The sequence below is a fragment of the Dendrobium catenatum genome, unplaced genomic scaffold (genome assembly GCF_001605985.2).
Source record: "Dendrobium catenatum unplaced genomic scaffold, ASM160598v2 fragScaff_scaffold_1179, whole genome shotgun sequence".
NCBI classification, from domain to species: Eukaryota; Viridiplantae; Streptophyta; class Magnoliopsida; order Asparagales; family Orchidaceae; genus Dendrobium; species Dendrobium catenatum.
In genome coordinates this window covers 933,801-960,497 of record NW_021319641.1, presented here as the reverse complement: position 1 = coordinate 960,497, position 26,697 = coordinate 933,801, and the positions used below count along the sequence as shown (strand labels likewise).

General features: G+C 36.3%; 1 protein-coding gene across 5 annotated transcripts; it reads left to right on the top strand.

The window, feature by feature from the left end:
* The first annotated feature begins 548 nt into the window (after positions 1-548).
* LOC110095097 (apolipoprotein A-I-like) lies at positions 549-26,043 on the top strand. 5 transcript variants are annotated; one of them, XR_003702182.1, is made up of 15 exons: positions 549-860; positions 1,187-1,314; positions 1,418-1,489; positions 1,569-1,682; positions 3,379-3,447; positions 3,529-3,585; positions 11,843-11,896; positions 11,973-12,035; positions 12,149-12,211; positions 12,388-12,552; positions 12,679-12,834; positions 17,381-17,461; positions 17,602-17,622; positions 17,727-17,849; positions 25,825-26,043. XR_003702182.1 is itself a non-coding variant. In XM_020820488.2 (15 exons), exons 1-14 carry the CDS (start codon positions 686-688, stop codon positions 17,806-17,808), a joined length of 1,344 nt encoding a protein of 447 aa, XP_020676147.1. In that variant the 5' UTR covers positions 549-685; the 3' UTR covers positions 17,809-17,849; positions 25,825-26,043. The 5 variants fall into 5 exon arrangements, 4 of the variants coding, with proteins under 4 accessions (XP_020676147.1, XP_020676150.1, XP_020676151.1 ...); XM_020820488.2 differs by having other exon boundaries at positions 17,561-17,622; positions 17,724-17,849; XM_020820489.2 differs by having other exon boundaries at positions 550-860; positions 17,561-17,622.
* Positions 26,044-26,697: the final 654 nt, after the last annotated feature.

Below are 26,697 nucleotides of genomic sequence, written 5' to 3'. Positions count from 1 at the left end.
ACACAAAAAATTTAATATTAAATAAAATGCCTACTTACATTTTCTTTTGTTTGTCTTTATTTTGATTAATCTAAAAAGTGTATATAATTTTAATTTACATAATAATATAAACAAAAAAAAAATCAAATGTTACTAAACAATATTAATAAGCCTTAAGATATAAAGTTTTGTTCAATTAAATTTGTGGTAGAACTTTTTGACCACCTTTCATATATAATATTCCTCTTTCTTCTAATTACTCATCCCGGGCCCAAGCCTCAACTACTCTTCAACTATCTTCGTCTAATCATCAATTACACCGTACGATCGTCATCAAGCGGTCCGGAAACCTCTGCCTAATTTATTGATAGTGTGCCCGATGCCAAGTACTTCGGATAGTTATGGTCACCCGCTCGAGAAGTACACAACGAATCCCAACCGTTACTAAGTACAGCCAACGGCCAGGATATTCCAATGGAATCCACGTGACAGTCCTCCTTGGATCTGCAACCGCCACGTGTCGGTCAGTAATCGAATAAAAAAAAAAACCCCAATCGGCCAATCTTATGAACCTATCTACTAGTTCTCCGCTCCCGCTCTACTCTTTTCTCGCTTTCAACAGGCGTGGGGCTGCAGAGAGACTCTGCTGGAGTTGGGGAGCGAGAGGAGAAAATTTCTGCGCTCGTTCGTGTTTTTGACGGTTTCAATGGGGTTTTTGAAGGTTTGGATTCTTTTGATCCTTTTTGCGATGGTGATTGCTGGGATCAGATCGGAGGACGAGGCGATGGCTGTTCATGTTGATGATGTTGTGGGAGCAGAGGAGTCGGATTCGGCGCTTAAGCTTGAGATCGAGCATCTCAAGTCGAAGATCTCTTCGCTAGGTGGGTTTTGGTTTCTTCTAGTTAGGTTTTTTTTTACGGGATTTTAGTCGGATTTTCCAATGGTTTTCACTGATGTTAAATCGCCGTGATACTCTGGATTTAGGTTATAGGAGTAGGGTTCTATTTTTATTATGTTTGTTCGGTAGAAAATGCTGATTAGAAAGAACTGCATAAGATATTTTTTCGTTCAAATTGTTGGTAGAAGTGGGTGATTGTCTAGCGATGTGTTTGTTATTTGTGACGAGGATTTTTTGAGATTATTGTAAATTTGATATGGTATTGGAATGTTAAAATTTTTTCCTACTGTTATTTCTATTTTGATGAAGAGACTTCAACTTTGGAGAAAGCGAGAGAGTTGAAAAACAAGGATGAGACGATTGAGCAGTTGGAGAGGGGCATTCAGGAGAAGTCCGCTAGTATTGCATCGCTGCTGAGCGAGATAGAACTATTGCAGGTGAGCGTTAGACGGTATTTTGGTATGATCATCTTAGAGTTTCTTTATTTTTTAAAATTTTGGTGTGTTGTGGAATGAAAGGCTGTGCCATGATCTGTTACAGAAAAAGGGGGCTGTGGATGTAGAGGAATTGGTGGGAAAAGCCTATGAACGTTCAAATGAACTTGAGATGCAGGTTGGGCGAATGAGAACTGTTTTGTTTGCTCATGGAGTTGTGTCAAGCTTTTATAAATCATGATTAACTGTTTGGGCAGGTTGAGAAGCTTAAAAATGAAATAGAGGAGCAAACGAATCAGAGAATTGCCTCGGAAGCAAGAACTGTGGAAGCAGAAAAGAAGGTGCAAGAATTGAATCTGAAATTGGAGAGTGTAAGCTCCCGAGCTATCATTTTTATGTCTTTATTTTCCCTTTTCAAGGCATGGTTCTTAATATTTTCCTCTTTGTCTTGGTACAGAGACAGAGCTTGCTTTGTTAAGCTATTAAAATTACCTGGTAGTGTTTATGATCAGTAAACCTCATGAGAAATAGAATATAGTGTTTGTATTCTTGTACACTGCAAATTTATTTGTTTGTTGTTACACTTATAATTTTAATGTTTTCCTTAGGCTATTATATTGAAGAGTGCAATCATGGGTGACAACTTATGTTCACTTTAAAATGCCATTATTCAAATTCATTTTCAACTAAGCTAAACTTATTTTCCATGTTGACGAATTAAGAGATTTGTTTCAGTTCCATCAGGATTAATAGCTTTATTATTGATGGCTGATAGCCGAGTGTTGTGTGGCATAACTATTGTGCATTTTTTAAAAAAATTTGTATATGCGCAGGCACTTGCTTTTTTCCATATTGTTCAGCAGATTTAAACCATGATTTTTGAGGTTGCTTTAAACTATTTTATAATAACCTGCATGTCTCTCTTAAGTGTCATTTCTTCCAATGATTCATATAGAGATGTGTGGTTCTCCTATGTAGGTTTGAAGCTTGCATGTAATGCTGTTAAAAGGGCATGTTTTTTTAGCCACTTGAATGTTGGCGCCATATATGATCAATATGCTTGTTAGGGATGACCATAACATTGATAGAATTTGGGGAAAATCAGTTGTTTAAATTTAATAGAGTAAGCTCCTCGTATATAGCTCTCAATTGACATGAATGAATCAAGCTGGATTCATAAAGATGAACCAAAATAGTTGGGACAAGGCTGTTTTTTTATGATGATGATGATCAATAATGATTAGTGAAGTTGTTGTATGCTAAGGATTTGATCGAGACATTGAGTGAATTGTAGTTGACCTCTGATGTCATCTTAAGCTGTTATAGTTACAAGCTATTGCACTGTAGTTCCCACTGCAGTCATTGGGTTTTTGTTTTAACTAAATATGAATATCTCATTTCTTGTATTAGTTGCAACTAATATACCTAACCAGGAGCTGTCTTAACTGTTCTCCACTTTTACGTCAAAGGTAATCCCTTATAAAGGTTCGTTTATTATTATTTTTGGCATTGGCTGAAATCTTAAAGACAACTTTTGTAGTTAGCAACCTTTTTTCATCCTGCAAAAATGAAGAAGCTTATGTCTTGTATTAAGTTTTTTTTGTTCATTTCAAAGCTTTTCTTTCACTTATATGTATAATTTCATATATATTAAAAAATTACTATTTCACCCATTGAAATTAGTATTTTTTGCTACTAAGATACCTTTGTAGGAATATCCTGGCTTTTCACCCTTCTTTATGTCAAAGATGATTTAGTGTGATGGTGCTCAATCAGTATATTTTAGGCGCTTCAGATAATGTCTTTTTAACTTCTGAAATTTTTATAACGAACATTCTTTTAAATTGAAAAAATTGATCCTTTGACTAGTATTTTGTAATTTTCAGTTTTTCAAGTTTCAATTTTCTGTCCTCATTAATGATTCGCAAAATACATAGCACATTGAAAGAAACACTTTTCTTGTATTCATGATTAATTTTGATTCTATTTGAGAACATGCTCTTCTTGCAATATTTCAATCCTTATTGTTGTTTTTATGATTTACTTCTCTTCCCACCTCTCTGCTAGCTTGAGAAAACAAATGATGAGCAGAAGCTTAAAATTCAGAAGACAGAACGTGCTATTCAAGTGGTTGAGGTATGTTTATACCTTTTCTTGACGATAATGATATGCCGTTGGTTCTAGTGCTTATTTGATATCTCTCACTAAACTTGTTAGGAGGAGTTGATGAGGGTGCAATTGGAACAAATTTCCAAGTTAAAGGACTTAAAAGAGGTGAGATAGTGCAAGGCAATTTCATTATACTTATGGTTTGTTTCTCAGTGCATAAGTTGATATTTTCCACATAACAATAATTAATGATCGACCCTAGTTAAAAATGATTTTCTTGTTAAATATTCTCTTTTTTAGCCTTTTCAAAATTTCTTATGAATTTATTTGAGATGGAAGTGTCATTGACAGATGAATATTGGTTTGATGTGTTGTGCTGGCCCTTATGGTTTCATAGCTAACCCATCAAGCTTGGAAGAATATCACAAAAACCTAGTAACCTAGATAAAATTAGAATAAATTTCAATAAGTATAAATATATTTGTAATAATATTTTCCACCATTAACAAAACCAAAGTATTTAAATCTAATAACACATACTAATTAATCCATTGAAATGTAAATAAAACTTGATTCTTATAATAACTCATCAAAGGAATTAATTACTATTGAATCAACTAAATATTTTATAGGGCTGTGCAAAAAGCTCATTCGATTTATTTGTTAGGTGAGCCGAACATGAATTAATTGTTTGAGCTCAATTTGTAAATGAGCCAAACATGAACAACTTTTTTGATTTTGTTTGTCTTGTTTTATATTGATAAGTAAATAAATAAATAGTATTTCGTTTATATAATATAATGTTGATTGTATTTTTTGCAATATTTGTATTTGTAATATATTTGTAAACTCATATCAAACATGCTCTCAACACACAAAACTTCAAAGGTTAAATAACCAAAACAACTAATTGAGGATATTCTTGTAATTAATGATATTTATGAATATCTCCTAATTCACGCTCATAATTAACCCAAAAAAAAATCATATATGGATCTCATCACCTACACTAGTACCCCTACTTCCATATCTATGATTTAATTATTTGTTGTGTTGCATAAATCCCAACAATTTAGGATACTAAAGTATAAATGTATATATACATATGCATAAATTAAATTTCGTAATATCATTTAGGGCTTATAAGATATGTATATCTTAATCTTCTCACTTGCACCTCCTAAATCATCAAATATATATAATCCTAGGTTTAAGTATTTTGGTGGTATCTCGTCAAGAGAAAGTAATCATATAAATTAAGCTAGGTTAGATATTTACCATAACCTGAATGAAGCAGAAGAAAGTAATCCATGTGAAGCCTTAGTATCTTCCTCCTAAGTATGTCATCCGGCCATCACCTCTTCCTTTAAATTGCAAGCTGTAGAACCAAGATCCAAACTTCCTTGCACTGCCCATGCCAGCCATCTCATACTCGGGCCTCTTGTGCACGAGTCATTTGTTGTTTTATTTGCTCAGAATGCTCGATCAGGCTCAAAAGGTTTTCGACCTTACTAGCATGCGTCCTGTCACCCTCTCTTATTCTCTCTTGTTTCTTGCTTGCTCCTCTCTCTCAAATCTTACCTGTATCCAATTCCCACTAGGATTAAAATATCTATTCACCACCTTAATGAGAGATGAGAAGAGTACCAAACTGGTTCTTTGAATCAGGCTTGTCCAACCATATGTTTTATTTTTATTTTTTTTGTAAGAGGTTGTTTCGTTTGGTGAGATGGAACAATTATTAACATAGTTTTCCAAGGTTTCCAACTGACATTTTAAACTTATTTCAGGTTTAGTTCTCTCATTTTTTATGTCTAGGTTATGGTGTCTAATTTTGGCCAATCCAAAATACAACATTTAATTATCATTAGAAACATAAGAAATGAAATCTTTAATGAACCTTTAAAAACCCCCAATAAACATTGTGTAGAGGGTTTCCAATATATTGAACTTCTAGTCTCATGATTGTTGGTAGGCTAAGGCTATTTGTGCATAGCTTTCATTTATTGGTTAGCTAAATTGTTTATACAACAAATGAGATTGTCCAATTAGTTGTGCATACGCACATCAAATTGATGAGTAGTTTTATCCACTTCAACTTGACGTGCAATTTTTATGGCACCTTTAAAAGCTTCGTATGGTGATCGAGTTGTCCTTTAAGGTCTTCTCATAGATCAAAATGGTGTGAAAAAGATATGGAATGTACCTTTTCAAATACATGAATCATTACTTTCATAATCTCACTTGGCACATTTGTTTTCACAAAAGGTATACAATCGCACAAAATCCATCGGATGTTAAAAGAAATATTCTATCCATCCTCCTCATAGTGACGGAATTAATTGTAACCACTTCAATGGTCAACATTTGAAATGGCTATCTAGCCATTCATCATATTCAAATTACTAATAAACAGTTGTACGTATAAATATTCAAAGGTAATTACTTTGAAGTCTCTTGTTGCCACATGTATAGCAGCTAAAAAGGGTATAATCAATGCATAGTTCCCATTATTGCAAGGTCTGTAGAAGAAGATGCACAAAATATTAGATTCATGCAATTAATTATTTATGATGGAGGCGACTTGACCACTATTATTGATCCACTCTCAAATAGCCAATTAACATTCTTGTTTTGGGTTAAGAAAAGCACGAACTACTTTGCTAATGAAACTCTTTCCACAGCAATTTGCATACCCACCTCTCATAGTGCTTGGTCATGATTTTTAACCCATCATGTACTTGATTGAAAAAGGAAGGTATAAAAGCTGAAGTTATCATCCTATGGGTGGAATCTTTTCGAATAAATCATCAAGATTATAACTTGGATAACCCATTATGTCAATTAAATCATTAACTTTCACTTTAACTTGTGAAGGGCCTCTTCTGTTGAATTTTGTCAATAAACTCTCTTTGAATTCTCTTGAACTTCCATTAGGTTTGACAAATTCAACACAAATCTTTGGGCATTATGCTTGGCAATAGCCTTACCAAAGTGGTGGCAGCAAGATCATACAGTTATGACTTATGACCATCCCAACATCGATTGGCAATATCTATAACTATGCCATCACATCGAATGTAATTGGAAAAGGCGAGAAGCTAAATGGGTATCAAACAATCCTATTTATGAAGTAATAAATACCAACATAATGCACATATATGACGTGCCATAAACATGTGATTATATTGTAATTTTGAAATTAAGATGTGGCATTCTAAGGGCCCAATTGTTTTCTTTTATTTATTATTATTGTAAACATATAAAAAATCTAATATTAATGTTTTCAATAAATAAAATCAAACTTAAATTATAACAACAGATGCATTAAGCAGAAAATTAAGGATCAATAAAAAATAAAATATTTTACATGTACATGTAATGTTGAGGTGTGTCTTAGTTTTCTTTTATCTATTTTTTTCATAGAAAGAGCATGCTAAATTCTAAGCATGCCAAAAATATGTCATATGAGGCATCTCTATGCTCTACACTTTATTGACATAGTCACTATGATTTTTTTTTTGTTTTATCTCCACTTCAGAAATATCTTAGTGATATGATTAAATGTTTCATATAGCTAGGCAATCTTATGTGGTTTCAAATGAGTTTTAAATTTAGAATTAATTCTTAAAGACTCCTTAAGAGACTATATTTTTTAAACTTAAGTTACTCGTTAGGAATTTTTAAGATTTTATATGATTTGATAGATAAGAAATATAATTCTTGTGTCATCGTCATTAATCTTCACTATTATTAGGAAACATTGTGTGGCATCCAAAGAAAATAGCCTTCAAGGGCCTCTTAGGTTGGAATTACTCCTCTTGGATTATGTGAGACCTCTTCTAAATCTCTTCCAGTGGAATCATATTTAGTCATGCCATCTTTCCCAAAAACAAAAGCCTTAATTTTGTTGACACCGAACTGACCTTCCCTTCTGAACCCACATGACTTTTGCATCATGCACCCAACACTTTTGCAAGTTCAACTTCTTTGTAGAAGTTGTTTTCAAGAGTTTGGCATCTACATTTGCTGCTCCTTCATGTGCCCGCTAATTCCTTTCGAGTGAATTCAATACCTTCAACATCGCATGTTATTCGCATTGCGTGAGATTTGTGAGCAATTCATGCACTGAGTCCTGGACCAAAAACTATTTGTCTTGAATTTCTGTAAAGGTTTTTTTTTTTCATTTATTATGGAATCTTGTCCAATGAAAGACGCAAGAGAACAATTTTTTTAAAATTTAATTTCTCTCAATCATTTTGTTTTATTGGATGCTAACTTCTTCGAGTGTAATGCATGTGCGACTGTATTTTTTTGGGGTCTTTTCGTTCTACCAACATGAGGCATGATTTTTTTTAGTTGGTCTCTTACCCTTTTTTTTTTCCTTTTTAATTTGATATTGGGTATTGCAAGTGATTTTAGTTAAAATTGCTTCAACGGAAATTTTTTTATTGCAGTGAATTTTAATTGAAGCATGATTTTTTATGTTTTCAAGCTTCTCATAGAATTTCCTCAAAAATTTTAACATAAAATTATCATTTGGAAAAGTGTCTTTGTATTTTTATGGCTTGGATCAAAAGAAAATAAGTGATTTCTTTTACTTGGTGTTGGTGGTCTTTAAGTAGAGACTTTTGATTTGATGTGTCTTGTGCACCTCATCTTGAGACATCATGTATCAACATGAACATTGCATTGTAAATATATTGAACAAACCGTTCGGAAGTGGTTCCACTTGTCATTTTATGCTTCTCACTCAAAATCAAGTACTTACATCCATGAGGAAGAGCTTTTCTTTCGATAGACTTCTGATGAAAGTTGAGCTTGGTAAAGAGAAGAATAAGGCTCTTATACTTAATGCATTATATTTCACAAAAATACTCCTAGAATTTGTGCTATAGTGTCAATAGGCCTGAGTTAGAATGTAGCATTTGTTTATTCCTCAACAAACCAATGTCAGGCTAATTTCCTATATTAGGCTAGTTTTTCATATGATTGCTTAATATATAACAAACATGTCATGGTTTATTGATGATGGGAGCACTTTTTACTAAGTACAGCATGCCCAACATCTGTCAACAAAATACTTACTTAATAAAAGCCAAAATGCGCACCTTTACTTTGGCCATCCAACTGACAGCAATCAAATTTTCATGAACTAAAAATAGATGTTTTGATTAAACCTCATGTCAAAGTTGTGCAAAACAATTATAACTCAGTGTAACTAGCTTTTAGTTCTTCTATGAACATGAGTTGCCTGCTAAAGATAGCCCTTTCCCCTTATGAGGTATCTCTAGATTCCACCTTAATATGCACATATTTTATTTCAAGTTGTCGATCTTCCTGCTGTGAGCTATGCCACAATTAAGGAGCAGACGTTAAGATTGCCACATATGCGAAGCAAAGAGTGGTGGACTGAATTTTAACTAGCCACGTTGATTATTATGCCAATGCTAGCATACAGTGGTGGAGGCAGATTTTTTTCTATTGTGGAAGCATAAAAATAAAAAAACTGCTCTATTAATAAGTTTTTGGATAATGGTGTTGACTCTAAATCATTTTGTACAAGTTTAAGATTGAAATTGACTACTTAATTTTTTTTTTATTTTCTCAAATGAAATTAAAAAAAAAAATTTATTAAAGCTTTTGAAAGGGCCATGACTTCATATTCTAAAAGAATGCATGATTACTTCATTACCAAGATAACAATTTTTTTCTTAATGCATCTGTCGTCGAACCATTATAATCCACCTTCATATTGATGTTTTATTATAATCCTAATCATGAATTTTCAATACGTTCAAATCATAAATTGAAAATAGCTAAATACATAAACTATCTTTAGATTTGAGATAATCATATGTCTTTATAACTTTTTTTTTGTCCAGGCTTTACTTTAAGTTCTCCTAGACAAATTAATCAAAAAAAAAGAGCATAGTCAATTGTTATCAATAAGAGAGATATTGATGTTGTTCATAATTGGTTCTAAATCCTTTATTTAAATTTAAAATGAAAAATTTAAAGCTTTTTAGCAAAGTTAGTCCTGTTATTGTGACATTGATGGAAGGATTGGGCTTGATTTGTGAGATATTTTGATGCGGACATCCAACCGTCCATGCCAATCCGAGGAGGAGCTGAAGATCGACGACCGAGATCACTTTGTTTTATTTTCATTTATTAAGTGTATTTTAATTTAGTTTCGCAATTTCCCTTTTTTACCCTCTTGTCTTATGTAAGCCCAAGGGGCAAATGTGTCTTTTAATTTCTCTTGAAGCCTATATATAGAGGCTCATTCTCTTGTATTAGGATGATGATGATGAATGAAAATTTCTACTTTTGATCTCTTTGTGAGTTCATATTTTCTTGATCTCTTAGTGAGTTCAACTCTCCTAGATCTCTGTGTGAGTTCTATGGAAAGCCCAAGGTGAGGGCAAACGCAATACCCGTCAATCTTTGGAAGAGTCCGAGGTTCGCGGTTCTTACGATCTCTTTGTGAGTTCGTTAGTTATCTCTATCTTTTTCATATATTCTTGTTCATCTTCTTTCTCCCCTCTTCATCCACCCAAGTCTTCCTCTAGCTCCACCTCTCCAAGCCGACGACTATCACCCACCCGATCGCCGGCCTCCTTCCCACGGCCTTCCCCACCCGATCGGCGGCACCTCCTCCCTCCTTTGGACCGCCGGCCACACTCATGATCCAAGTCATTATGACATTCAAATTGTCATAATGACTCCTTAACTTCGGTTTTGCAATAAAGGGAGAATCTAGCAATTTTGAATTCAAAATTTAAAATTCAAATTTGAGGTTCAAACTTTCCATATTTGCAAAAGTCTAAAAAGGAAAGTTTTCAAATTTTGAATCCAATCTAAATTCAATTTGGAGAGGACTCATTATTTTCCATCCTAATTGGCCAAGCTTGTTTTGGAAACTCATAAATACCACCATCCCCTCCCCCCTCTTCATGCCGCCGGCCACCATTAATGGGCTCTCCATTAATTCTCATTTAAAGCTCCCTATCTCTAATTAATTTGAATTCAAATTTCAAATTAGTTCCCTCCTTTACTCCCCCATTCATGGCATTAATTTCTTTGATTTGAATTTTAAAATTCAAATCAATTCCCTCCTAATTTAATTAAAACTGAAATTAAAATTCAGATTTTGATTAAATTCCTAATTGATTCCCTAATCTAAAGAATTTTGTAGCAGGAATTAAATCCCTACCCATTAATTCATCACTAGCTTATGCCTCCACCGTTCCCCCTCATTAATACCCCATAAATTTGTTTCCTAAAGCCACATCTCTCTTGGAAACAATTCAAATTCCTTCCCGTGGCCAAGATATCCAAGATCCACCACAATTTCTGCCCACAGTCTCAGCTTCACTCACGTTGGAAGTATTTCCAAAACCTGGCCCATAATTCTGCCCACAATTTCAGCCTCCCTCACGTTGGAATTGAACCATCTCCGTATTTATCTGCTGGCCGAAAATCCCCAAGGCTGATATATTAATTTCCTTCTACAATTCTCTCCCAAAATGCTGCCTGACGTTGGGTCTTCCTCCCTGTAAAGCTGCAGCAGAAACTTCCAGCAATTCCTGATGCATCCTGTGTGCTGTCCACAGATTCCTGCAGCCATCAAGTGCTGTCCTGCACCCCGGGAGGTCTGCAATTGCTGTTTAAAAGCCTCCAGTAGCCTTATAACAGCTGCCCAAGTTTTATTCAAGCATTGGAGATTGCTGTCCATAATTTTCTAAGAGTCAAAGTTGCTGTTTAGACCCCTTGATTTGCTCTTCAAGACATTTAGGATCCAATCCTCTCTCGTTTCACATCATATTTCACAGGAGGGAAGGACATCGAGAGAGTAAGAAGAGAATAGAAAGGCTTAAGAAGAGTGTTTGTAGTTGGGAGCATACTTGAAATTTGGAATATGAAGGCTAAATAATTATTAGGGAAGTTATCAGGTGATTTGATGAGCTTTATTAGGTGGGCATATTAATATGGTCCTTCTTTTATTTAAGATCTATCAAATTGAAAGGGGAAACATGTTCCCCCACATGTCCCCACCTAAATTTACCCCTACCAGTATCTTTTACAGGGCCCAATTCATATGTTTTGGCACGACAAAGCTATTTTTACTGGGTGGCGGGTGCAAAATTTTTTTTATGGTGGTTTGGTTTATCTAGTCTTTTCAACCTCTTCAGTTTCTTTTTCCCCTCTCTGTATTGCTAATATGAAACTTTTGCATTCTTTGGTTAGCAATGAATCAGCGACCACGCTAAAAGTTGAATGGCAGTATATTAACTATAACAAATTTTGTTTTTCTTGTATATTTATCAATAATATTAGTAGAAATTATGGCTGTATCTTCATCCTCTGCTGTACAGCTTTGGTAGCTGTAATTTAATCAGTAGTTGTTCTTTGTTAGGTTCATGGAGCATGGCTGCCACCTTGGCTTTCAAATCATATTGCTCGGTATCAGGTAATTTGCTTAATCTGATGGTAGATTTAATCTTTGGTTAGCTCTTTTCTTAATAGATGTTCTATACCCTTCACAGGAAATTGTAGCAGTCCACTGGAGTGAGCATGGAGAGCCTATTTTTAATGTTTTAGTGCAGAAGGTGCTTGATGATCACAATGAAAACTATATTTAAAATCTAAAAATATTTTGGAGATTTGGAGCTGAGATATATATCTGTGTAGGTTGTTTTATTTTTTGTTAAACTTGTTTCAGATTTCAGAGAGATCAGGCCAGACACAGAAGTGGCTTAAACCACATTTGGAAACTGCAAAAACAGTATGTAGAGAAATATAGGCTGAATGACATTCATTTTACGATTTTTAAGCTATTGCTGATCAAACTAACCTTTTACGTGATTTAAAGTACACATTCTGTCATATTCAGGCTATGTTGATCTTTAGTGCTCTAAATGGTGAATAGTAGGTTTCTTATGATATATTCTCTTTTTGCAGAAGTGGATCCCTATTGTGAAGACAAAATGGATAGTATTTTCAACAAATATTAAACCTCGCATTGAAAGGGTATCTACAAAAACAGTCGAAGTAATTGAAGTATGCAGAAGTACTGCCACACCACATATTGTTAAGCTCCAAGAGATTTCTGATCCTTACATTCAGGTACTTATAACTCTGTTATAAAACTGTTTATAATGGTTTCTACTTTATTGAGCGAAGGACTTTAGCTTCTTTATGGGTGTTAGTTTATGTTACTTGTTCAGCTTACAAGCTCCATCTGGTGTCCAGGAATTAAGTAAGTTTTCAACGCCATATATTGAGCAAGTAGCTACTGTAACCAAGCCTCATGTTGAGAAAGCACGTACTTATTTAAAGCCTTACACAAGAAGGGTTCTTTATGGCTATGGGAAGTTTCTAGAAACTGCCGGAACATATCATCATCAGGTGTTTAACTTAAATCTTGTTTTCTTTGTTACACATATTTGTGATAACCACATTGCAGAACTTAATTCTTTTTGGTTGAGAGTCTCTATTTTAGCATTTCATTTATTTGGTATTCTCTCCCGTGAAATTCTCTGGATTGCAATCCATTTATGATGAGACCTTGAAAATTTTTGTGACGTAAATGATGAACTTCCTCTTGAAGTTATTTGCAAATATAGTATAGGTGGGATGACATATTTGCTGAATGTGGAAGTGGTATGCATCTTGAACAACTTCAGGTTGAGGAGGTGTTCTTTAATAGATGGCATTCTAATTAAAGGATAGTGGAACCGGGGCTGCTGAATTTCGCAATTTCTTTTTTGAACTTGAGAAGTTGATTAGCGTGGATACTAGTAGAGATTCTGAAAGTAAGGAACGGTTGAAGAGAAAACATTTTGGGCAGTAGCTCCACCGACTCTCAGGTTCAAAGAAGAGACTGTTCGGAAATACTTGAGTTCGCAAGTAACCCTAAGGGAAATACTTGAGTTCGCAAGCAAACCTAACCACAATTGGTGAAAACAGTGAGTAAAACTGCTGTTTACAGCAGAAAAACAGCAACGTACAGCAGATTTCTTGAGAAAAACAGAGAAAAGCTAATAGAAAACGGAGTATTCCACTAGTACATGCAGGAAAACAACAAACGATTTAAGTTTCTTCAATTCGAGAGGAAGAAACAGCTCTCCAAATCTCTAGCCAAGCCTTGAGCCCAAAAGAAACAACCCTAGATCCCAAATATGATTTCAAATTCAAGATAACCCCAAACCCTAACAAGAAAGACTAATTAAAGCAAAAAGGAAAATTAATTAATTCCTAAATAGCTACTCATTCAAATTTTTTGTTAGACCGGTCCACTGGACCGGTCGAGCCGGTCCGCATGCGGACCGGCAGTTCGCATAATACGCGAAATCTCCGCAGGAGGCGGAGATCGGGCGGGCCGTCCGCTCAAGAAGAGCATTTTAGGAAGCAATTTTGACGGTTTTGAGAGGGAAATTTGAATGTAGGGACTGCTTAGGGATTTCCTTTTGATTTGTATGCATTAAATAATAGATTTTCCTAGGATTTGATCATCTTGAATTTGGCTGAAATTTGAGATATCTTAGATTTAGGTTTTCTTTGGGCTCTAGCGGCGTCCAGAGATTTGCGAGAGATCGATCCTCCTCTCGAATTGAGGATCAATTGTATCTTTTCTATTCTGTTGCATCTATTAGTAAAATACAAGTCTTCTCTCCACTGTTTTCTCTCCGATTTGCTATTTTTCCACTGTTTTGGGGCTGATTTCTGCTGTGGACAGCAGGTTGTCATTGATTATTGCTTCTAAAGTGGTTAGGAAATACTTGAAATCTCCTATCATTTTCCCTCCCAAACCCTGTTTAATTTAGGCCATGGGGCCCACCAATGCTGTTGCCCCCCTCTCTTGTCTGCCTCCCCCTTTGGACCGGCGGGCATAGACTTGAACCGGTTTAGGATGGACCGGTTCAGGTCTAACATTATCCCCCTCCCAAAGACTCATCTTGTCCTCAATGTGAAATAAAGGAAACTGGTGTTTCACCCTCTCATGTGGTTCCCATGTGGCGTCGAACTCAGGAAGCCCCCTCCATGCTATCAACACCTCCTTGTTTCCTTCCTTGTCATATCTCACTCATTTTAGCTCAAGAGGTTCTAAGACCACCTCCATCTTCTCAGTCAAAGTTGCTGATAGTTCTGCACTTGTTACATACTCCCCTATGGCCTTTCTCTGTTGTGACACATGGAATATTAGATGTATAGTGTCGGATGGGGGTAATTTCAAGCGGTATGCCACTACTCCAATTTTGTCCAATATATCATAGGGGCCAAAATAACTTGAGGATAACTTCTCATTTCTCCTGTTGGCCAATGTCTTCTGTCTGTAGGGCCGCACTTTTAGGAAAACCTTCTCACCCACTTCAAATCGGATGTATCTTCTATGAGCATCCGCGTGCCTCTTCATGATCTGTTGTGCCCTCTTTATATGTTTCTTCAACTCCTCTAACACCCTATCCCTTTCCTCCAAGTGCTGTTCCACTGAGGATACTAGTGTGCTCCCCCTTCCAAAGTGCACTAAGTGTGGCGGATCTCTTCCATATAGAACCTTAAAATGGGTCATCTGAGAAGCTGAATGGTACAAGATATTGTACCAATACTCGGCCCATGCCAATCATTTGGCCCACATCCTTGGTGTTTCAGAAGCAAAACACCTAAAGTAAGTCTCCAAACTCTGGTTGACTACCTCCATTTGCCCGTTCGTTTGGAGATGGTAGGCGATGCTTCTCTTGAGAATAGTTCCCTGTAACCTGAACAGCTCCCTCCAAAACTGACTGAGGAAAACCTTGTCTCGATCAGACACTATCGACTTTGGAATCCCATGTAGTATAACCACCTCCCTGATGAAAGCTGCCTCCACTGTCACTGCGGTGTAGGGGTGTCGTAGAAGGGGTGAAATGTGCATACTTACTCAGTCTATCAACCACCACCATAATAACAGTGAACCCCTCTGATCGTGATAACGAAATCCATGGACACTTCCGCCTATACTCTATTGGGAAGTGACAAGGGTTGTAGTAACCCCCCGGAGCCATAGCCATATACTTGTTTATCTGACACAATTCACACCTCGCCACCACTCTTACACATCCTTATGCATTCCTTTCCAGTATAATTCAGCAACAAGTCTCATGTATGTCTTTTCTACTCCGGCATGGCCTCCAATGACACCCCCATGAAACTCCCATATAATAGATGGGGAATATTGATGGAATTTCTTGGCATCACAAACCTTCCATGGTACAACAGTCTCTCCCTCTCAAGGGCTTAGCCTAGGTTGTTGCTCCTATCATTCAGTAGATCCATTTGGATCTTTTTCAACTCTTCATCATTCACACTTTCTTCCTGAATCCCCCCCCCCCCCCAAAAAAAAAAAAAAAAAAAAATTTCCACCATCAGGGGTACTGAAATGGTTATCTCCTGGAGCTCTCCCCCACATCTGGATAAGGCATCAGCCGCCTTACACTCTAACCCTGATCGGTACTAGATCTCGAAATCGTATTCCAATAATTTAGACAGCCACCTCTGATGTTCCTTCATCACCATCCTTTGCTCCAACGGGTATTTTAAGCTCCATTGATATGTCCTGACTCCTGATAATGAAATGCCATCCCAGCAGGTATGGTCGCCATTTCTAAATAGTCAACACGATTGCCATCAATTCCCGTTCGTATACAGACTTCAGTTTTTCTCTAGCTACCAACACCTGACTGAAGTAGGCTATGGGTTTATGCTGCTGCGTCAGCACTGCCCCCAACTCATATCCAGATGCATCTGTCTCCACCACAAAAGTTTGACTGAAGTATGGTAGAGCCAAAACGGGTAATTTCTCAAAAGCCTAAGTAGCCGCTTCTCCACACAAGAAGCTATCCTTCTTTAACTGCTTTGTCAAGGGCAAGGCTATGTTGTTGTACCCCTTCACAAATCTCCGGTAGTAACCCGTTAGTCCTAGGAATCCCCTCAGCTCTCTCAAGTTCCTAGGTATAGGCCACTTCTGCATGGCTTCAATCTTAGCTGGATCCGTTGCCACCCCCTCCTGAGATACCAAATGCCTGAAGTACTCCACACTAGTCTATGCGAAGCTGCATTTCTTCAGGTTGGCCTTGAGCTGATGCTTCTGTAGCACTCCAAAGACGACCCTTAAATGCTCCTAGTGCTCCTCTTTGGATCTACTGTACACCAGTATGTCGTTAAAGAAAAGGAAGAGATCAACTGCCCTGATACAGCTTTTTGGATTTATCTTTTTGGAATTACCCCACGTGGTGGGATAAATGCTTGATGTTGCTATTATTGTTGTTTTCGTAATCCTGAATTATCTTTACTAGTTAAGGGGAGTTTGGACTTGAAGACATCTTGTCTCATTTAGCAGTTTTGATGTAATGCAGAGCTGGACTTCTTGTTTGACTAAGCCATTTTGATCCTTTCACGTAGTTGCTATTGTCTCATTTTGACTGTTCTGGATCATTTTTTTTTTTTCTCCTACAGAGCATGCTGCTTCTATTTAAAGATTGAAGGCACGAGTTTTTGCATGTTCATCATCCTTGGGGATCTGACATTGGTTATAATTTTATTGAATTCCTATTTCCTGCTTGCAGTATTCGTTCCTTTATGAAAGCAAATGGCTTTATATATGTTTTATGGAGACTGAGTGCTTGCTTGCAGTTTAGGTGAAAGGGATGAGGGTGAATCATTTTAATGAAAGTCATGAACCGATGATTATTCATACACTTATCTGTCTGATGATCTCATGATCAGACGGCTGAGCAAATAAGAAGTGCAAGATTTATGAAATTAATTTCAAATGTGCAACACTTCTGTATTACTGAAATTTAGATAACATCCTATTTCTCCTTCCTCGATTACAATATATTATATTCTGATTATTAGTGTTTTTAAATGTTATAAATTATTTTTATTATATAAGATGATTTTTTTTAATTTTTAGATTCAAGAAACTCTTCAGCAGAATCTTAAGAAATATGAATTGACCAGGCATCTGGCAACTAAAGAGCTGGTTTGGTTTGTGGTATGTTTCACTTTATAGTATATATATCTTCAATTTTAGGTTAAATTTTCATAATATGATTCGTTTATTTGCACAAATGCGAGTTTAACCTTATTTAAGGCATCGGGTTTGTTGGCACTGCCGATATTTCTGGCTTACAGGATGTTGTCATCCACTTTTAGGTTAGTCATGTTGCAACCCCGAATCACTTGCTGTGTGTTTTTTAGTTCCATCTTTGCGGCTATTATTGTATTTTACGTTTGCACTTTCTCTTTTAAATTAGCAGTAAAAAGGCTACAAAAGCTGTTCGGGGTGGTCGTTCACATAACAACAGTCGTAGACATAAGCGAAGGCATGCAGATCAATAAAAAAATGCTGTATACTTGGATGTTATTGCTGTATCTATGAGGTATGTAGTTCTCCATGATAACAGCATATCGAGCAAATACAAACAGTATAGCTGAGTTCTTTTTGAATTCCAAAATGAAAAACGCAATTCTTTGCCATTTTCATTTCTAGGACTGGATTATGATTTTGAGCTTATGCACTGTCTAGAAGAATGGTCCTCTGTTTTATTTTAAGAACAGCATATTGATTTGACTATTTGTTTGCTATTGCTTTTCATGCAGATGAATCTATGCATTTGGTAAAATGTTATTTAAAATGTTAGGACTTACGAGGTTGAACTGTATTTCTTTATTTTATCGTTTACAGTAGTGTGAACAAATCTACGAAAAAGGAAAATCATGAACCTTCATGATGTGTTTAGATGCAAGGAAAATTGTTTATGCTTATGTTTTTTGAGTTATGATGTTCTCACATAGAGACTTGTTAGCAAGGAATAAGAGTGAAAATCTGTTCTAATTAGCTGAGCAGAAAATGAAAAGATGCAAAGACTCTTAGCAACTCAGATTTGGGTGACTGCGCAAGATATTAAGTGATTTTTTTTTTTCTTGAAAATAGACTGCCATCACTGGATCAAAGGGAACGAACCTTCAGTACTGAAAGAGAACTAAAATTTGGTGTAGGAATTTGTTAGGTTTTATTATTTTTGTTGAACAATTTAAACCGACCTTAAACTTTGTAAACTATTGTGGGCTTTAATATCATTTATTTCAATTAATCTTCTAACTAGGTGTGCTACTAGATATGCATCATTAAGTGCAAATTTTATTATTTGAAGATTAATAAGAAGCCTTGATAATAGATTAAGCTCACTTGATTGCTGTTGAAATCACTTCATGACTTATGTTATTGATTGGTGTATGTTACTTGCAATGATGGTGTTAGATAGATGGGAGATCTTTTGAAGAAAGTGAGAAGTTAGAACAATTGAGAAAATTTTAAATAACAGGTTTAGAAAATAGCACAATGAAACCATGAATACATGGCATATATTGTTGTTGGAGGTGAAATTGGTGATTATAAGACAATATAAGAGGAAATGTTCAAAATAGTTCCCCCAACTATTCATACATGGTTAGTTTTGTGCTATGAGTATCACGTTTGTCCAAGTTAGTCTCTCAATCATGCAAAATTGATCTCCAATTGTCCCTTTAATAGAAATTGGTGAAAATTGGGATATAAAATTGATCCCAATTTAGTCCTTGAGGGACCATTTGGGATTGATTTTGTATAGTTGAGTAACCAAATTGGAGAAATGAGATATTCTTGAACTATGATTGTGCACAAATAATTGAAGGACTATTGTGAGCCTTTTCTTGATAATATTGTTTAAAAATTAGTGGCATCCATGTGTAATATGTTAGGTAATTGGATCTATTTTATAGAATAAGGGGATATTGACGGGTACATAATTTATAGAGTTAAAGTTTGATTGTTAAAATAGTGTAGTACTTAAAATGTATTATGCAAAATATCATGATCATTATGCAAGATATCGATCACTTAAAGGTAAATTTATAAATTACAATTAGCTCACTTTATGCTTTATTGTTTTAGGTGAGATAATGGTCAATCCTATAGTTTCTACTTTCTCCCGTGCTCTTAGGGTCATTGAGCTATATTCTCCCTCTTCAACATTTTGTTATTAAACTCCCCTTGCGTTAGGGCATTGTGTTGGTTGGACTAATAATGGCATGGCTGTGGGATGAAGTCCTCTCACTGCTCTTATTGTGGCTGTCACAATCCTCCTTGTAAATGATGTTAGGCCTACACTTTCACTGCCAAACATGCTTCCGGAATATCCGTTTATGTTGATGGTTTTCTTACCTCCGCTTCTTTAGATTCCATCATACTAACTTGCAAGAGTATGATCGCTTGATTGAAAAATTTAAGATATCTACGTATGCTTGTCATGTTCTTTTCATCTTTGATTATGCTGTAGTTGCCTTCTCAAGAATGTTCCAGATTTAAAAATCAGTTCTCTTCCCATTTCTCATGGTGAAGTGCAAACTTTTTTCTTCTCTCCATATGACACCTCTCTTTCCTTGTGATTGAGGCTAATTAGACCCTCTTTCTGACACCGTAAAGATGTCCCAAATGTGTGGGAGGAGCTAAACAGTTTAAACTCTGCAAGACTAAATGGCGCTAAGAAAATTTAAAAACAACTACCTGACCGAACAGAGGTACTCTAAATACAGATTATAATAGACCTTGTACAATTGAATGATTCCCTTAACCTTAGCTAAGAATAACCTAATCAGTTTAAAACCAAAAATGTCATCCTGTTAGTCACCAGAGCTCAGTTCTTGCAAAACCCGCTGCAGCTACTACTCCCAACCCATTGGTTGCCCGTTACTTTCAATTCCTGTTTAGACACCCAAATTCCCTGGCTAGAAACTATGCTAGTTAATCTTGTCAGAAAGCTGGATTGGCTGGAATTTCCAGCCATCAGGAATGGTACAGAAGAAGAAAATCAATAGGTTAGCTGATTTGAGGATAATAAGGAAGTTGGAAACTAATGAACCTTATAGAGGGTGATTCTTTATTCTTAAATCCAAGAAACTTTGAGTTTGGGATTAGAATATACTGTATCAAGAACTCCAAGAACTGATATAGAACACCTGCTATCCAAATAGAAACTATTGCACCTTGAACAACTCCTCGACAAAGAATTCATACGCGCAGTTGCTATTTTCTTCCCCTGACTATTGTCAAATATAACAGATAATTCAATAGCAGGTTGACAAAACTGAATTGGATTACGTGGTCATCTTGGTTAAGTTCAGTTGTCGGCCACCCTTCTTGACCCTGGAAATTGCTAGTCAAGCTTAGGCAAATCAAAGGAGAAGACCTAGGGCTCCAATGGTGATTCATTGTGATAAAGTTTTGAACTCCCCTCCTCTTCAAAGTAGGGAATCCTATCTCGCTCTAGTAAAGGTAATTTAAAAATGAACTCAACCGGCGAATTATTTTTTCTAAAGGGATGGATATAAATAGGCTAGCATCTCTTATTGACACTTAGATACTTATAATTACAAGCCTACTCTTATAAAAGAAAGAAAAGGAAAACAGGTCCAATAAATGAAATTGAATTATGAATAAGGAACTGTTCAAAGAACTATTCAACTCTATTCTCTCTAGGAAAGGTGTTGTAATTTATTTGAAAACTCATTCTGATGTTTTGTATGCCCTACAATTTTTTTTGTAAATTTAGTATTTATTTAGGGTCTTACTAATTCATATAATTTTTATGTTATTTTGTGTCTCTCAGCGTATCTTTTAGGATCTTCGCTTGCAAATATTAATTAATGGCTCTATTACTTGAATACATATATTCCTTCTAATCTTTCATCCACCTTTACTTATTTTCATTGGCATTGACCTTTTCCTAGTAGATTTAGAGATTTTGCCCCAATTCTCCTAGTTCTTTGTTTGTGCACAAAATTGAATGTCATGCATGTAAGTTGGGTAAGCCCTTTCAATCCTCTACTATTAGTTGTCACTAGGGCTTTAAGCGAGTCGAGTTTAGGCCTTATCGGGCTTGGCTCGTCAGTTGGAACTTGAGCTCGACAGGAAAGCTTGAACTCGAGCTCGTCCCACTGTAAACGAGCTCGAGCTGGCTCGCGAGCCATGGACAGGAATTTTACCATTTAGGCGAAATTTTTAAAACTTAGGCGAAATTTTTAAAACTTAGGCGAAATTTTTAGCTCGCGAGCTCATAAACAATTCGAGCTCGCGAGCCGGGTCGGCTCACTTATGCCCCTAGTTGTCACCATTATAATTTTGAGTTTATTTACTTGAACATTTGGTTTTTTAGCTCAATACTAAGTCACTTGCACTTCTACTACTTCCTTGTCATTTTTATTGATGATTTTTCACTTTATTCATAAATTTTAATTAAAGTCACTTTGAGATCTTTCAATGTGTTTTAAACTTTTTATCAAGAAATAAAAGTTCAACTTTATGCATTAATTAAAAACTTGTATATTAATCATAATATAGAATTCAGGAAAAGGACCAAAATAGTCCCTTAACTTTTTATGAATGACCAAAATGATTCTCAACTATATTAAATGACCATTTTGATCCCTCAACTCATTAAAAAGAAACCAAAATAGTCCCACAGTGGGACTATTTTCGTTCCTCTTGAAAGAATTGAGGAACCGAAATAATAATTTAATATAGTTGGGGACAATTTGTCTTTCATAAAAAATTAAGGGATCATTATGATCATTTTTTCTATATAAGTCATATAATCTCAATTTCACACATGCTGCTTTGTCAATTTTATTATTTATCGAACTTCATGTTGCTATATTCCTCAACAAAAAATGGTGGTGTTTGAACGCAAACATCACCACCACCTTAATTTTTTCAAGGCCTTGATGTTTCACATAAATGTTTTGCATCAGTTATGAGGGGATGTTGTCATGACTACCTGCTATTTCATCAGTCGAGCCAGTGCCGCTCAGTACTGAGCAGGTATATGCTCGGTACATGAGCGGTACCGCTATGGTACATGCTCGGTACCGCTCGGTATATTTCCATACAAACAACTTATGAACTTTAAAAACAAGCAGAACTTCAAAACCCTTGCAGGTCGAACCCCGCCAGGGGGTAGCGCCCCCTTGGACCCCCGGCAGACCGGTATATTGTTGTATTCATCATTTTTAGTAGTAATTGTTATGTTTAGGGGTTTGATATATTGCACTAATATATTCTTCTCATAAAGAATGGAGTTTGAGTTGAACTATATTTCATGTTGTCTTATTATTGGGATATTTTGATTTCACTTCATATATTGTGCATTTTTATGTTTTATATATTATTTACTCATTAGTATTGTTGCGTTCTGGAGTATTCGCGGCGGTAGAGAAATATATAGTTTAACGTCTTAGCATTGTACGAAGATCTAGCACACAATCAGATAAGTGAGAGGGTGTAGTGTTCATAAGAGACACCAGAGTTTTTACGTGGAAAACCCCTGAAAATGGGGAAAAACCACGGTGCCTGGCCCAGTTTGAATGAATCCACTAGTATTTGCAGTTGATTACAAATGAGGCCCTTCTTAGGGAGAAGGCCTTAGCTTGATGTTACAAATGTACGTCATATAGAACGTATTACATTATGAGAGTTACAATAATCAACATATACATGTTTGTTTGGTTGGAAGGACCATTGTTGGCAAGAGATAGAGGTCAGAAGGACCGTAGTCAGCAGGAGACCGGTGTCTGAAAGATCGTTGCCTTTTGATGGAGGTTGGAGTGACCATAATAGGCGACGGAGGTCGGGAGAACCGTAGTCGGCAGGAGACTGGGGTCAGAAAAACCGTTGTCCTGTGATGGAGGTCGGAGTGACCGTAGTAGGCGACGGAGGTTGGGAGGACCATAGTCGGTAGAAGACCAGGGTCTGAAAGACTGTTGTTGGTAGGAGACCCGGGTCTGAAAGACCGTTGTTGGAAGGAGACCGAGGTCTGAAAGACCATTGTCTTGTGATGGAGGTCGGAGTGACCGTAGTAGGCGACAGAGGTTGGGAGGACCGTAGTCGGCAGGAGACTGGGGTCAGAAAGACCGTTGTCCTATGATGGAGGTCGGAGTGACCGTAATAGACGACGGAGGTCGGGAGGACCGTAGTCGGCAAGAGACTGGGGTCAAAAAGACCGTTGTCCTATGATGGAGGTCGGAGTGACTGTAATAGACGACAGAGGTCGGGAGGATCGTAGTCGGCAGGAGACTAGGGTTAGAAAGACCGTTGTCCTGTGATGGAGGTCGGAGTGACCGTAATAGGCGACGGAGGTCGGGAGGACCGTAGTCGGCAGAAGACCAGGGTCTGAAAGACCATTGTTGGCAGGAGATCCGGGTCTGAAAGTCCATTGTCTTGTGATGGAGGTCAGGCAGAGTCCGGGCCTTAAGTGGTGGTCCGGCAGAAGTCAGAGCCTCAGATGGTTGTCCGGCGGAGCAACAGCGTTAGGCGGTGGTCCGGCGGAGGTGGGCCTCAAGTGGTGGTCCGAAAGAAGTTCGGGCCTCAGGTGGTGGTCCGGCGGAGCAACGGCGTCAGACGGTGGTCCGGCAGAGGTGAGGGCCTCAAGTGGTGGTCAGGCGGAGCAACGACGTCAGGCGGTGGTCCGGCAGAGGTGAGGGCCTCAAGTGGTGGTCCGACGGAGCAACGGCGTCAGGCGGTGGTCCGGCGGAGGTGAGGACTTCAAGTGGTGGTCCGGCGGAGCACAGGGCGTCAACTGGTGGTCTGGCGGAAATCCGGCGATGGTCGAGGAGGCAAGGAAGCAAGAGTGATCTCCGATCTCTCTCTCTCTCTTTTCCTTAGGCTTTCCTCCTCTCTCAAGAGGAGAGAGCTCTATTTATAGATTTTTGGAGTGGCATGGCCCGTAAATAGGTGAGAGATCAAGGGTAAATGAGGAGTGGTGGGATGAACGGCCGATGTTGAATCCCTTGACCATACACCGTTCTTTAGACATTTGAAGACCTTAATGATGTCGGAATTTGGCAATCTTGGGCTTGTTGGATTTATTTCGTCGAGCCGCTCAATTTAAGTATAAGCTCGTCAAGTTTGGAAATCGTTTGGTAACCCAAATTGTGGTTCGAACCTTCCAACAGTGCTTCGGGTCCTTGATTTAGACACATTTGGGCTCAGATTGAGTCGAATTTGGTGTCGTTGGGTTCGTATTTCCGAGACGCTCAGTTCGACTATAAGTTTGCTGAAATCGGAGTTCGAATGGTCTCCGAATTAATTTTTGAAGTTTCCAACTTGATTTTGCATTGAGATTCTCGCCCGTTTAAGATAATTTTTTGATGACATATCAAGTATATACAAATTTTATCATTTTATTTTTACGCAATTTTTTGATTTTGAGGCTTACGCCTCGCCTCACGAATGAAAAACGCTTCAATACCCGATTACGCAATTTTAAGCATTGAGGTTAGCATATAAGTTGACTTATCTAATTTTTATTAGGTATAATATTTTGTTCATTGTTGATTAGTGACTTAGAACATGCAAAGATTTTAAAAAGGTGTATTGTTGTTGTTCTATGAATTCTCAAATATATGAAAGTTCCAAGGAAGCGATTGTTATGTATTAAAATTGAAATATGAATATTGAAGCTTTTCTTTTATACCTATATGTTAGTTTTGTTGAAGACAAAAGGTCAATATAAGGATTTTGCATCATTTCTAAGACAATCTGGTTACTGAAAAAGTAAGAAACATATAGAATAGGTAGATCTAGTAATTTGAATAAGAGCTGACACATTTTGCTTGCAAAATAATAATATGGGTAAAAAAACAATTTTATGAGAGGTTAGCTTGTTTTAATCATTTAACTTTATGCAAACTCTATATCATGACATTTGCGTTATCATCTACATTACTGACAATCTTATTATTTTATTGATAAACCCTAAACTTATTGAAGTAGATTGAGATTTCATATTGCATGTCATGCTTTTCACAATTATATTACTCGGGTTTTAAATTCAAAGCAGAGAGATATATATATATATATATGTTACAGCTTGAGGGATATATTATTTATTGGTACATTATTCTTAGCATTTGAAGGTGGCTATATTAGGAATATATTTTTATATTCATATAATTGAGGGTATTATCGCTTTCATTTCTCTCTTTGTTGTATGCTCATATATGCTTATTTATAGGCCCAACATTTTCAATATTTTCCTCCCAACAGATAGCATTTTGTGCTCTAAGCCAAAAAAAACAAAACTCGTTGGAGTTGCAGAATTACTTTTTATTGTGTACTGCTGTATGAATTCTTTCCTTATTGGTCTTCAATTTGTTTGTTCCCAGCCGAACTTTCTGGATCTTGCAATAACTTATCACGATGGGCATATCAAAATATTTTATTGTTTCATTAAAGATTTATCATCATCATTATTATTATTATTATTATTATTATAACTTTTCCAGTTCCTTAGAGCCCTCTAAGTTTGTTGAACATTTCAGGAGGAAGACGATACCAAATTCTTCAGACTACAGGTTCTGAGGGATAGAGTTTGAAGGAACTATAAAGTTTTTTTTTGTGGCTTTACCCCTTCGTTATCTTTGTTAATTTGTGCCGTATATTTGTTTACCAAGGACTTGCAGTTAAGGTATATATTACTGCTCTATGAAAAATAATTAGAAAATAAGCTATATTTCTGTTCTAACATAGAACATAGCAGATCTTGTGTGTTATTTTTATCGCAGCTATTGAATTAATTTGTTTTTCTACGCTCTCTCATCTTCTTTTCATTATCAAATCTTTAGTAAGTTGGTAGATTTGAATGGATTTTTAGCCGCTTTACCTTTACCTGGGCAGCTTATCTTGCTTTTTATTATTATTATTTTGGTAGGCTTCAGACCTCCCATGTATTTCTTGTTGACGAAAATTGTTTTGGGTTTTTATTCTATTCTGAATTTTCTAATTATTTACTGCTGAAAACTAAATTAAAACTTAATTCTGATTCGCATCTCGTTCTCACAAGGAAATGAAAAAAATAAATAAAAGGCTTAAATTTTTAATAAACAAAATAAGAAAAAAACCACGCCCAAATTAAAAAAGAAAAATATTTATGTCAAGTGCTTTATCAAACTTGAAGTGGAAGAGGTTATTGTTTAATTAAAAAGAACTTGGTCGTGAAGAAAGTGATTTTTATGATAATGAGCATTTTTTAACATGTTACGAAATACCTAGAACAAGCTAGAAAATTCGTTCAATTTTTTATCCAACTATTTAGTAATTTAAAAGTATTATTTTACTAGAATAATATTGTTGTTGCGTGCATTATGCAGTTAATATGGCTACGATGTTGATGCATTGCTAAAATGTTATATTTT